Source organism: Melozone crissalis, unplaced genomic scaffold (assembly GCF_028551555.1).
Source record: "Melozone crissalis strain CALT ecotype California unplaced genomic scaffold, PUWL_Pcris_2 ptg000002l_1, whole genome shotgun sequence".
Lineage (NCBI taxonomy): Eukaryota > Metazoa > Chordata > Aves > Passeriformes > Passerellidae > Melozone > Melozone crissalis.
Window position 1 is genome coordinate 8,727,192 of NW_026535780.1, and position 13,464 is coordinate 8,740,655.

At 36.8% G+C, this 13,464-nt stretch overlaps 1 protein-coding gene across 6 annotated transcripts in view; it reads left to right on the forward strand.

Moving 5' to 3' along the window:
• The window catches only part of ASAP1 (ArfGAP with SH3 domain, ankyrin repeat and PH domain 1), a 123,493-nt gene that overhangs the window by 89,617 nt on the left and 20,412 nt on the right, over positions 1 to 13,464 (forward strand). For all 6 annotated transcript variants that reach the window (XM_054270166.1, XM_054270185.1, XM_054270182.1 and 3 more), the window contains 5 exons: positions 31 to 116; positions 1,664 to 1,779; positions 3,969 to 4,036; positions 6,473 to 6,580; positions 7,960 to 8,188. In XM_054270166.1, coding sequence (XP_054126141.1) covers positions 31 to 116; positions 1,664 to 1,779; positions 3,969 to 4,036; positions 6,473 to 6,580; positions 7,960 to 8,188 — 607 coding nt within the window. The remainder of the gene's footprint in view (positions 1 to 30; positions 117 to 1,663; positions 1,780 to 3,968; positions 4,037 to 6,472; positions 6,581 to 7,959; positions 8,189 to 13,464) is intronic.

Consider the following 13,464-nt stretch of genomic DNA (forward strand, 5'->3'; position numbering starts at 1 on the left):
GAAATCTAACTTCCCTTTGCATGTGTTTAGGAGCCAGGTGAAACAGCACTTCATTTAGCAGTCCGGACTGCTGACCAAACCTCTCTCCATCTGGTTGACTTCCTTGTACAAAACTGGTATGGATTGCTGACTTTTCATTCAATTGTACATGACAGTTGTGGGTGTTCAGAGTTATCCTGGCAGTGCCTTGGATGGTGTTTGCTCATCACTTATAATCTTTCTCCTTAGATATGTTTCAAAGGAGAATAGTTTAGTGCCTTTGAGTTGGCCTTTGTGCTCCTGATCAGTAGGGAGAGGGAAAGATGTGTGCATTAAAAGCATTGAAAGCAGTTAGATAAAACTAGGATGAAAGTCAAAAGTCTGTCTTGCATGAGAGAACATTGATTTAGAGCACATGACAACATGAAGCCATGCAAACAAATAGTTCAGATACAGGAGGGGTGGCAAGTAAATGTTCCAAATACAGGACACATGTGAAGGAACTGTAAGAGTAGAAAACAAGGATCTTCCTCAGAAAATTATGAACAGATGCTAGATTGACTTTGAAAAAGGTGTTCCAATAGTTCATTAACTGTATTAAAGCTATTGAGAGCATAAACTTAGTTAGTAATTTTCAACATCTAGTTTATTGGCTGAGTTGCTCTTTGTTGTCAAGGAATGTGTTCATAGAAGTAAAAAACCTTAATGAAAAGTGTGAGTGCTTTTTATAGGAGTGTTATTAAAGTAACAGATAATAAACAATGGAAACATGGAAAAATAACATTCCAATATTTTCAAGCTGTTTGAGATCATAATTTGAAAAATGTTTTAGGAGCCCAAATTGTTATTTTCACCTTTATTAAAATATTTTTAATTTTGGATGATTATTTACAATTTTTTGGGGTTTTTGTTATGAAGCTTCCTAGTTTCTTCAGACAGCTATAACTTCGTGTGTGTTTCTGTCTGCTGTGTGGTTTTTTGTGGCAGTCTCAAATTTAGGAGCATCTTTACAACCCTGTAGGCTCTTACTGTCCAATATGGGTAACACTGGGGAAAGCTGTTATCTCCTGAGCTTTGCTTTCTGGTTTATGAAAATATTTTATTGTTCCCAAAATGTCAGTAACAGTTTTTGAAAAACCTGGGTTTAAAAGTTGAAAACTGAAGGAAGTACAGGTTTTAAAAACCCTCTGAGCCCTTTTGCACATCTGTGTTTTCCCCTAAGTCAATGTGTTGTCCTTATATTCCTTCTTACAACTCTTTTGCTCATTCTCACAGTTGCCCTCTTGATAGTTCCTTGACTGCATGGGATTTATTAATCTATTTTAACTGTATCAGAATTATTCAGATATTTCTATTGGGCTAATTTAGCATGTTTGAAAAAAGAATTATGGTGAAGTGGCAACTGGTATGACCTTAGAGAGGCCTGAGTCTCTGAGTTTCAGGTCTTTAGTTTTTTGAAGGAGTATCTGTAGATTTTCAGTCCTTTTCAATCACAGTTCAAGTATTTCCAGTGTTCTTGGAAGAATTCTTAATAGTCTTTGAAAGCAGTGTTTGATTTAATTTTTTTTTGTCCTACTTCATATTTGTCCAGTACATTTTTTATTTATATGAATGTTAGATCTGAAATGAATAGCACAGCTACTATACTCTTCTTGATTATTTGTTGTTTTTTTGTTTTTTTTAGTGGAAACCTGGACAAACAAACAGCATTGGGTAATACAGTTCTACACTACTGCAGTATATATAATAAGCCTGAGTGTTTGAAATTGCTTTTGAGGGGGAAGCCAACTATTGATTTAGGTAAGTTCATTATTTAAAACCAGGAAATACAGATTTCCTAAAATTTCTTCCCATTATTTTAGCCACTTTTGGGTTTTTTTCTGTGGTAAGTAAACTTCTAAAATAAAACTGTGGTAGAAAGATGAGGACCTTGTCAACAGCAAGCATAAAGGAAACATTCAGTTAAGAAATTGAATTCTTAGAAGATAATAATGACAAAAATGTCTAATATGAAATACTAATGGCAAACCCTAAGCAGAGTTCAGAGTTCTGTTTCTGACCCATTTTAAACTGCCTGGCATTTAGGTTCATTGTTTATGCTAGAACTTAAATGTCTAATTCCACTCTTAGGTACGTGGGCTTTATGTGCACAGCACTTCATTCTTCTGTTGATATCAATGGCAGCTGGTGCTGTGGTTTCATCCCAGCCAACACTGCCACTGGTTAGGGAGGGGACACCATCCAGAGAACAAGAGATTATCCTAACTGAGCAAACAGAGATTCCATTTTCAATTAAACTTTTGGTATGTCATTATGGCAAATGAACTGATAGATGTACAGCAGGTGTTACTCCTGTCTCACAGGTAGGTGCAAAGAGAAGCTGAAAGGCAGCTGAGAGAGCTGATCCCATTTTTCCTGAGTTAGGAAGGCATCCCATGAATCCAGCTAGTTAGGCCCAGGAGTTAAATGTGATCAGCCTATCTGTAAAACATTTACATTCCATGAGTTAGTGGTATAGGAGAGAAGTTTTTTTAACAGCTGATGCAAACTGGATTTTATTTCTCCCTTTTTCTTTATCACCATTACTTTCCTCCAATGCCTGGTAAAGAACTACTGTATTACTGTATAAATTGAAGTTCATAGTTTAGTGGCAGAAGTGACTGCTTTCCTTTGCCTTTTTATAGGCTATTAGAATATATTCCAATATTATCACAAATCAGAGAATTTAATGTGACCATTTTTGGCAGTTACAATGGGAAAACCATCTGAGCAAGTTAAAGTCCTTCATTGGTCATTCCATTGAACTTTCTCCTAGGTAGATGGCAGAGGAGTGTTCACACCTTTTTGGGCCCTTGTTTTTTTAAGGGATTTTTTGTGGGAAAGAGGGTGTTGTGCTCTTTTTGTTGGTTTTTTGGTGTGATCTCAGGTAGGAACTTGAGTGATCTCACACAGACCCTGAAATATGAGGTGTATATTTAAAAGTTCAAAGTTTGGAATTTATGTAGTCCTTAGGCTATCTGTGTTCACATAAGTACTATGTTTTCATTCCTTTTCATATTAAACCATCTCTGATAGATCTTTCCATAACTAAATCCTTCTTTTAGGGATCTGAATTCTTTCAAAGTCACAGGTCTTTCTAGAGGACTGCTTTGTAAATTCTAGGATTCCTACCTGGCATTGTTTGTGTAACATTTCACACTGACATTATCGATCTCAGTTTGGTAATTTTCAGTTCCTGATCACAGAAATGTTTTACAATCTGGATGTGCTGTGGAGCATTCTCTGTTCCAGCCCCATGGCATTTACTGATGTACTGTGAGAGTACATTTTACATAGGGTTTATCCACATCAGATGTGGGAGTTGTTTTTGTTTACTGAGACTTGCTACTGAGCATCTGGGAAGGATTCCATTAGATGCTGTGCCTGAGGACCTCCCAGCAGTCTCAGATATCACCTTCTTTCTTACCAGGTGTTATTTTAAATTGTAAACCGTTTTATAGCTTTGATAAAGACAAAGTTAGAAAGTTTTAAATTTATTCTTGTTCAAATGTCTTCAAATTAAGGCTTCAAGCCTCTACGTATTAATCAAAGTAAAATCTGCTTGGATCAACATTTATCCTTTTTTTTTTTAAAGTGTTAGAATTAGTTTTCTTTTTTGAGCTATTTTACCCGGCCTTCTTGCTTATTGAGTTAAGAGTTTTATTGGCAAAGGCATTGAGTGGAGATTGAGATGGCTAAATTTCTTTGCTGGGGTGGTTAGGAGGGATTTGGGAACTGTTGCAGCAGATGCTGCTGTTCAGGAAGAACCTGATGATAGATGAAATGCATGGGCACTTAGAGTGGAATCTTAAAGAGCTGCAGCTGCTATAGAGTAAACAGACATTTTTGATCACTTTTAGGAGTTACTGTGCTACCAGCAGTGAAATTCAATAAATTGTTTCTTAAAACATCTCAAAGAATTGCTCTTTTTTGTATTGTTAATTTTGTAGTAAACCAAGCTGGAGAGACGGCTCTGGACACAGCAAAGAGACTGAAAGCTGTCCAGTGTGAGGAACTGGTAAGAACCAAGTCTGGGGGCAAAGGGGAATGTTTGCTTCTTTAAAAATGTGATTTACTTCATATATCATTACCATTGCATCTCACACGGGGTATTGCTGCCAGCTGGCTGTGTGTTGGTCCAAAGGCCCTACCACAGGTGGCTGTTTTCTTACCTAAAACACAACAGTAATTTTCTTTGTAACAGCTTAAGAAAAAGATCTTTCTTCTAGTGGCAGTATTAGTTATTTTAACCAGTGTATTTGAAGACCTTAAGTAATGGAGGGTCAGATGTGTCAATACATACATCATTCAAGGAGATTTGAGCTTCATCATCTCAAAAGCTCTTCTTAAAGGCTTTCATATCAGGACTGCTAAACAACCCCTGTAATTTTAAAACTGTCAAGACCTTTTAAGTCAGGATCTTTGCTTGTCTTCTCCTGCTATGGCTTTTTTCAGATTATTTAACAGGACAGATAGTTCAGAGATGGTGAAAGTCTTTTTATAAGGACAATTGAAACAACTTAAAATAAATTAAATTACTCTCCTGAAAAGAGGAAGAAGCTTGAGTGTAATGTCTGGAAGTTGGTGTATCAAAAGATGTAGAACACCAGCTTCTGTGGGACTTTGTCCCTCTACTGAACATGATCAAAGCAAAAACCTCCTGGAATTTTGAGAATGTGTGAGGGATGTTAACAGATACCAAAAAGATTATTGGTGTCCAAGAATTAAAGGCGTTAAGGAATTTCCCAGGTACTTCTCTGAAGCATTTAGCCAGCGGTAAGGATTTTACATCAGACCAACAAGATTGTTTGTTCTTGGCCCTCTAGGGTGCCAGCAGCATGCATTTAGTAGGCAAGTGAATTTAATAGCTGTCAAGGCATTAAAAAGTCTAAGTAGTGTGGCAGTTTCACATTTAGGACAAAACCAGGAGAATTTACAAAACATTTGCCACTTATTTCAATTTCTTCTTTTTTACAACTTTGATGATCTGAGGATATCTACTTTTGCTCTGCAGCTGGTAATTTTAATACCTTTCCTATGACAACTGAAAGTTCTTGTCATGAATTAATTATTGAATAATCAAAAGACCTTGTCCTTCACAAATCAAAGAAATTTTCCATGTTTCTGGGGATGCAAGTCAGTATTTTGCTGTGGTTGATGAGGTGGGACTGACTTCTCAGTTAATGCCATGTCTGCTATGTAAGTAGGTGCTGTTTCCAGTGGTTTGAGTATTCTGTCAGCTGGATCAAGCAGATCACCTGTGCAGCACACAGTGGGGATGGATTGCTTTTTTCTTTATATTGTCCCTTTTAAAAACTTATATCTGCCATTAATGTGGACCAACTGGCTGTGTTACAGAACAAACAGTCAAGGGGATGTTATCAGTGAGCTTATCTAGAAGTTAATCGTTTAGTTATAGTGATCCAAATTCCATGAATACCTCACTGATTATTTCACTTAACTCTCATAGAGCATTTATGCCTTTTCTCTTTTTTTTTTTTTAATTTTTGAAGAGGAAAATATTTCTGCATTTTTTTCCAAAAGCAGTAATGAGTTAAGAGTGAAAAAGAAACATGAATGAGCACACTGTTTGGTGTGGGCAGTAAAAAAGTACAAGATAAATAACTAGGTGTTTGCATTAAGATAGCTGTACTAAACTCATTTCTGTTGCATAACTGGAGTCTTAACTGTATAATTAAATTCTATTTCAGCTCAAGTGGGTTCATGAATACTTACATAACAGATTGGAAATACTGTCTTTATTCCAAGTTTTATTTCAGGAACGTGGTTGAAGGCGCTCCTGAATCAACTACTATCAAGTAGACTACATTTTAAAGGATGTGAAGGACTAAATAATGAAGGAAGATCTAGGCATTGAAAAGGAGAATTTATCTCCTCAGAATAACCATGAACTGCTCTATTAGGTTTTTTTGCTGATCATTGAGGTAGTTTTTTTTAAAGAATGAGAAATACATTATTTGGGCTGGCAAAGTCAAGGAATTTGTGCTTAAGACATATTGGCCTCATCCAGGGAGAGAGAGGGGTAAAATATCTAAATGAAGAGTAAATATCTTTTCATTTGATTTGAGTACAAAGATTGTGATTTTGATGGGGCAGCAGATGTATGTACCAAAATTTATAAATAGGTTTTGCCTTTCCTTTCTGGAAAGGAGGGCTCCAGATAAATTCTGCTTTTGTGCATATGCCTTCTCTTCATGTTATCTTTTCAACTGCTTGTCAAACATGGCGACTTCTTTCCATTTTGAGAAAATTTTTCCTTTTTGCCTTTTAGCTCTTTTTCTATACCTCAAACAAATGAAGGATGTTTGTGTGATCACCCCGGAATAATTTTAAACTTCTAAATATTCCAGTTTATTTCTTGCCATTACAAAACTAACGTAGGTAACACCAAAAGAACAGCAAGTACTTTAACAAGACTTTTTATTTCTTTCAGCTTTCTCAAGCCAAGGCAGGAAAGCTGAACCCACACGTGCACGTGGAGTACGAGTGGAATCTTCGGCAGGAAGAGATCGATGAGAGTGACGATGACTTGGATGATAAGGTGAGTGGGAATTTCTGATACAGCCTTGCACAAAAACTGAACAGCTCTGCTCCCTGGAAATAAGTGGTAATTAGAGACCCACTTCAGCCTTTCTTTTCTTACAGATATTTTGGGGGGGAAAACCCCCCTAATTCTGAGGCCTGTGTTAAAGACTACCTAAGTGCTTTTTGAATATACTTTGTCAATCTAGTTATTATGGGCTGCTTCAGAAGTTTGACTTTGACAAGACATACAGTATAATATAAATCAGCAAATCTGGACTACTTTGTTGCTTTATCCTCTTCAGAATTCTAAGCTGAATTCTAAGCAGAATTAACAGCTGCAGCTGTTAAATTTTAGCTGCAGGAAATCCAAAGCTTACATACTTATTTTTTTTCCATAAATTAATTAAAAACCTAGTTATTGAATAAATAACTGTATTTTTCACAAACCGTGCTGTGCTATTTATTCCTGGGTTGTTTTTTTTTTTAAAGAAGTAATGGAAAGGCAAAACTTGAGGGCATAGAATAATTGCCATCCTACAGCATGTGAAAAATTAGCCTCAGTGTCCTACTTTAGCAAGTCAGTTAATTACTGTGTGCTCTATTTCTGCAATAAATGCGAATACACCTCTCCTATTTTATATGAGTGCCGCAGAAAGAAGTGTGGACAACTTCTCATTTTCTGTGACACTTGGGACTGAAAAATTCAGAAACCAAAGTAATTTGCATGTCCTCAAGGACAGCAGAGAACAAAATAATCATCTGTATGAGGAGCCTCTGGAGGATGAGAGATGCTGTGCTGGAGATAATAACCTGATCCAGAGCTGCAGGGAAACAGATCGTGCTCCATATGCACCCATTAACGTACAGCAGGCAAAAACTAATGTGGAAAATTTCTTCAAAGAGCAATTAGATGTGTTTAAAAAGAGCTGTATCGTGGATTATATTACTAGTTCAGGGACCAAATAAATCTGATCTGTCAAAAGTGTTTGCTCATCTTTACTAGGCATCAGTGGGGTAATATACTTGATACTTGAGGATAATTGTCTAGTCTGAGTAATGTGCTATATTCCCTGAAAATTACTCTTGAATTCTAAAACTTCCCAGGCTTTTATTGGCATTTTATTTAGTATATTATTAGTGTGTATTTCCTGCTTTGACATTAATTCTAATTTTGTGTTCATGATGATTTGTTGATGATGGTACAATCATAATTTTCATTTAGAAGAGAGGACCCTTCAGGTTGAATTGCTGAAAAAGGGAGGAGTGGGGGTTTATTTGTCCAACAAAGAAAAAAACTCATGTTCACTAAATTATGTTCTGGTATGCTATTTTCCAAACATACTAACTATAATTAATGTTTAGACAGCTGTATCATCTTTGTTTTTCTATTCACAGCCTAGTCCTATAAAAAAGGAAAGATCTCCAAGACCCCAAAGCTTTTGTCACTCTTCAAGCATTTCTCCCCAAGACAAACTGACTCACCCTTCATTTAGCACTCCCAGAGACAAGCAAAGACTCTCCTATGGAGCCTTTACCAACCAGATCTTTGCTTCTGCAAGCACAGACTCACCCACCTCTCCAACGTCTGATGCTCCTCCTCTTCCTCCCAGAAATGCTGGCAAAGGTAAGTCTCTCTCCAAACCGCACTTGCAAGCAGTGATTTTAACACTGTTGCCCTTCCTTTAACCCAGGACATTGCAATGTTTCAGAGTGTTCTTCTTATTGATGCAGTAGTGTGGTACAATGCATGTTCTAAACTAAGAAGACCTGGGGAGACTTTGTAATAGACTCATTCATAACACTGAACATGAATGGGTGAGAAATAAACTAATACTCTGCTAAATTAAAGTCACTTAATTTTATGAGACTTGCAGCTGCAGTGGATTGTGATGGTTTGACCTAGATATCTCTAATCTTCAAGTTTGGAGGTTATTTTTATGGAACAAAAACTTTTTGCTGTATTATAATTTGTGCAGATCTACTTTTTAGGACAAAGAAACCTTTAATTCCTTTTTACATGTTTAATTTAGAAATTGATAAATTGTGTTTTTACAGTAGACTTGTTAGAGAAATCTTTAGTTGTGATGAGGGTTACAGTAAAGTTTAGCACTTCAGCAGTTATGCTGCTGCTTCTTTTTGTTAGCACTGCTTCATTTCTTACCTCGTTATTGACTTTGTTTAGGAAATACGCAGAGATGCTCTCACCAATATGTGAAAGAGTAAAAGGCACAGGACAGTGCTGGCATCATGGTTCAGATGCTGTGCTTAAGCACTACTGTTCCATCAGTCTTTGTCATGTACTGGCAACTTTCAAATGGATCCCTTGGCTCTCTTTTAAACAGGTTTGTTTCCCATTATGAGGCAAAGTGATTTTGCCAGGGTTTGCATTTTTCACATGAGATTTTGGAACCCTTGTTTCCCTGGGGACTCAGTTGTATTCCTTGTAACTTTACTGTGTCAACCTGATTGTTGGCATTACAAGATTCTACTTTTTCCTTCCAGTCTCCCATCCCTTTTACATGCTCACAGTCTGCTATGGATTTTTCACTGCAAACACAATGTGTACTGGCTTCAATGTTCCCTCATGACCTAGGATAACTTTTTTTTTGGTCATAAACTTGCAAGACTTGGAAATTAATCATGCATCTCATTTCCTGAAGAAGGTTAATGAGGTTGTGTCTGGTATCTGTACACACTGCTTAGTATATTGTCAGCTTTCAACACATTTTAATGAACTTTATTTCTTTGTCAGTATATAGTGGAGCTCTCCTACAGACTTACCTAGAAAATTGTCTTTTTCTCCAGGAAGGGGAATGCTTATATTTATATTTCATTCTAAGTATATATTTTGGTTTCTGAAATGTTAGGCATTTTCCCAGTTGTTCCTAAACAAGGAGTCAACACAACACCAAAGCTAGTCAGAAAGAATTGAGGCATTGAGTTTTCATGTGTTTTCATGTCAGAGGTTATGCAAAGGAATCCTTATTTATATCACAATGAAATAATATTATAATATCACAAAAATGCCTTCTAATGTAGCATTAACTGCTTCATCGGAGTGGAAAATGTCAGATTCACAGGGTAAGTCAGAGAGGTTGTATTGAACTGCTGTTACATTAAAGTCACTGTGCTTCTCTGCTTCAAACATGCTGAAATTCTACAGTCTCTGAGTGATGCTGGAGTGGAGTTTTGGTTGATATCCACTCAACAGTACTATGAAATTAGAAACTTCTGTTGTATACATGCCTGTGTTAAAAGTTGGGGAAAAAAGTAACAAATGCATAGGACAATTCATCAGTGTGGAAAGGTTGCTGTAGTTGCATCATTTTCAGATGCACTTATGGTTCATTTAAACTGTACTGCTCCTTGTTATCTCCCCTCTTCCAGCTCTCAGATTATTTAAAAGAAAATGAAGCAGAGACTCTTCACTTCCATATAAAAATGTTGACACTTCAGATGTTGACACATCTGAATTTTGAGACAGTCAATTTTCTTTCTGTAGGAAAACATAAACCTGTACATTTTTCTCCTCTTTTGGATGAGTAGTAATAGAGTATATCCCTTACATTGAAGTTTGCACAACCTTACTTGTCAGATGTGTGTTTTTGTTTAGGAAGTTCATTTGAATATCTTGTGTTTAAGATTATATGAAAACACAGTGTTACTTTTTTCACTAAGCTCCCTAAACAGCAAAAATAGCAAAAGCACTGAATGTGAATTTAAATTTAAGCTTACCTGCTGTCAGAAAACAATCTGATCTTTGTCCCTGTGCTGCTGTGAGCCCCTGGCAGATGGCATGGGCCCCTGCTAGGACATGGAGCCTTCAGGGAAGGGATAGCAGGTGCATCTGCATTTTAGAAGGAGGCAGACAATTTTGAAGTTTCATAAGTTTTTCATCCTTTGCGACATGCAGATGAAACTGTCTTGCCAAAACTTGTTTTATTTTTAAGAAAACCCCTTCCCTGTAGCCCTCTGTTTCATTGCCCAGTGAAGTTGTGGGTAGCAAAGCTCTGTGGAGTTCCTGAATGATCAGGAAACCATCCACTGAAGTTGTGTGGGGGAGAGGAGGGGAGTTTAAAGTGATTTTCACAAGGCACATCATTCCTGCTCATGGTTTTCAGTGGACATGCTGGCTAAAAAATAATTTTATAGGTATAATAGTTGGAGGAGGGAATATGGCGAGGTTTTAAATTTCTCCACACATCATTATAACTCATGTCCTGATTTTTCATTTGATAACTTTTCAAAATATTCTCAAAAATGCTGGAACCTTCATATATTTTTCTCCACATGTCTCATTTGTGGATACATCTTACTTGCTGTTATCTCTGCTATAAATTTAAGTAATCCTAACAGAGTGAAAAGTACAGAAGGAGTGCAATGGCTGCCTGAGCCACTGAGCCAACCACTCAATAGTGCCTTTTTCAATAGTTTATCTGAGCTTATTTAGGGTCACCTTACTTCTGTTCTCAGTCAAATCTTCAGCCTGTATTATTCTCAAAATCATCTTTTTTATTGTTCTTTTTAACTTATGCCTGCATTATGGCTCCAGACATCTAGCAGGTCTTCTGCCTGTTGTTTTACAAAAAGCTTTCACAAAAAAAAAAATCAATATTTAAGTAATTCCATGACTTGCCTCAGTAGCTAAATAAAATTTTGCACAACCATCATTGCCAATCCTGTGTGGGTGTAATGTTACTAACTGACTTTGGAGGAATGTTAGGCAGTCTAATCCAGGTTTCCTTCACCTCAGCTAAAGCTAATTGATTTTAGTGATTCTGCCTGTTTATCCCAGATGAGCATGGAGGTCAGGGATAAATTCTGTATCATGAAGTTAATTTGGATCTTCAACACCTACAAGGCTGCACAGTTTACACTGTCTCAGCTCTGACATGGGGTACCTAAACCCAAAGGCACTTCCTTGGTGTTTCCAGTGCACTGCAGACACAGTCCCATCATCTGCTCCTTCACTACACCACACTCAATTTCTAACCAAATCAGTTTATTTGAATTTGCTAGTAACTTGTAGAAGTTGTCTGACTGCCTTGCACACAGGATGAGAGATCTTCTTGGGCTCACTAAGTTGTGCATGCACCAGCATTGCCCTTCGGCTTTGGAGGTGTTTCTGTGGCTGGTGGCTGTGCCAAGGTCCTGAAAAGGATGGAAATCCTACAGGTCCCCATGTGTGGGGTGTTACACTAAACAAACCAAGGTTATTTTACCTTATCTGATTGAAGAATATTTTCGTTCTCCTGGAGTTCAAGTTATCCTTTCATCCCACTAACTCTTCTGTGTACCTTTGCTGTTTGAATCAGATTTCTGAAATACAACTGGCTGGAAGTGTCGGGACTGCAGTAAAATTTGCTGTTTCTACTGGAAATGCCACATCAAAGAATCCTTTGGTCCTAGGTTTTTTTCCTGATTGTATCATACTGTGGCATAGCAGGCATTACACAGTCTCTACTCATTTGCAACTGAAGTTCTTAATTTATAGAACAAATGTATTTATTTTCATTTCCATTACCTCAGCCTTTGAGGTCATCCTATTTCTTCTGAATGCTTGCAGGATTCTGTACTTCTCTTGCATATACTTGGGGACTTTTTTTTAATATTCTTGTAAATGTGTTGCACATTGTGATTAAATAATGCTACTTAATCCATTAAGACTTTGTATTTTTTAATACCATAATAGGAAGGGCAGACTAGCTGATGACTTCTGGTTTCATGGGCTTTTCTATTTCTGAATCAACCCAAAACACAAAATTCTTTAGTATAACTTTTATCTTTTCTTTTCAAACTGAACCTTTTTTAAGCATTAATTATCTAATGTACTTCAAATACTAATGTTGAATCAATGTATATTCTTAGCTTTCTTATTCAGAGTGATCATGATCATTTTGTCTTTAATTATGCTCTTATTTTCAGTGCTGAAAATGTATTATTTTAGGTAAGACAAACTGAAAAAGCTTTTAGTAATATCTATGCAATAAGTCACTCGTGAGAAATTTAAAAATAAGGATAGCAACACTTGTTAATGAAAATGCTATTTTTAATTCAAGTTACTTTCCTTTGCAGTGTCCATTCTACCATTAGCAGGAATTCTCTGTTTTCCCCCTATGTCTCATTAAGTGGTAAAAAAAAAATTACACATGAAGTTTTTACACTCTAAACCCACCATTTCTTGATTGAGTGGCAGCAGCTTTGCATGGTTTCACAAGTACACAAATGAATTGTTATACTAACTGCACAAACCCTAAAGGGCAATGTACTACTAATTGCACATCTTATCCAGTTATTTACCTTAGTACAATAATTTTGAGATTATTTGATCTATTTACACATGAAAGCCTGATCTTTGTAATATGAAAAAGAGATAAAACATGATAACAGTTCTGTAAGCATTTGCTTTCCACTAGCTGAGGAAAAGAAAGCCTGACAGAAGCAAAAGTAAAAACTTCTGGGCCAGGTTTTTTGGGGTTTTCTTTTTGGTTTTTGGTTTATGCTTGTGTTAGGAAAAGGTCCTTTACAAAATGTGAACTTCTGAACTATGTGACAAATCATGATTAAGACATCTATTGGATGAGGAGAGGAAATGACTGGCTCAATTGCTGCCTTGCTAAAATCACAAAATACCTTTGATCTAGTAACTGCTCTGGTAATTGCTTAAATATACCTAGCCTAGCCTTGTATAATTGAGAATATCACACAGGAATTGTTTTGAGCTGCTGATTTTACACAAACATTTATGTGAATATATGTGTGGATACACACAGACATGTGCAGTTGCTGAGGTGAGCAGCCCTGGTCCCAACACAGGAGGGATTCCTTAGCCTGGGCAGTGAGAAAGCTGCAAGAGCCACAGCAGCTGTGACAGCACAGCAACAATGGGGACATGGCCAG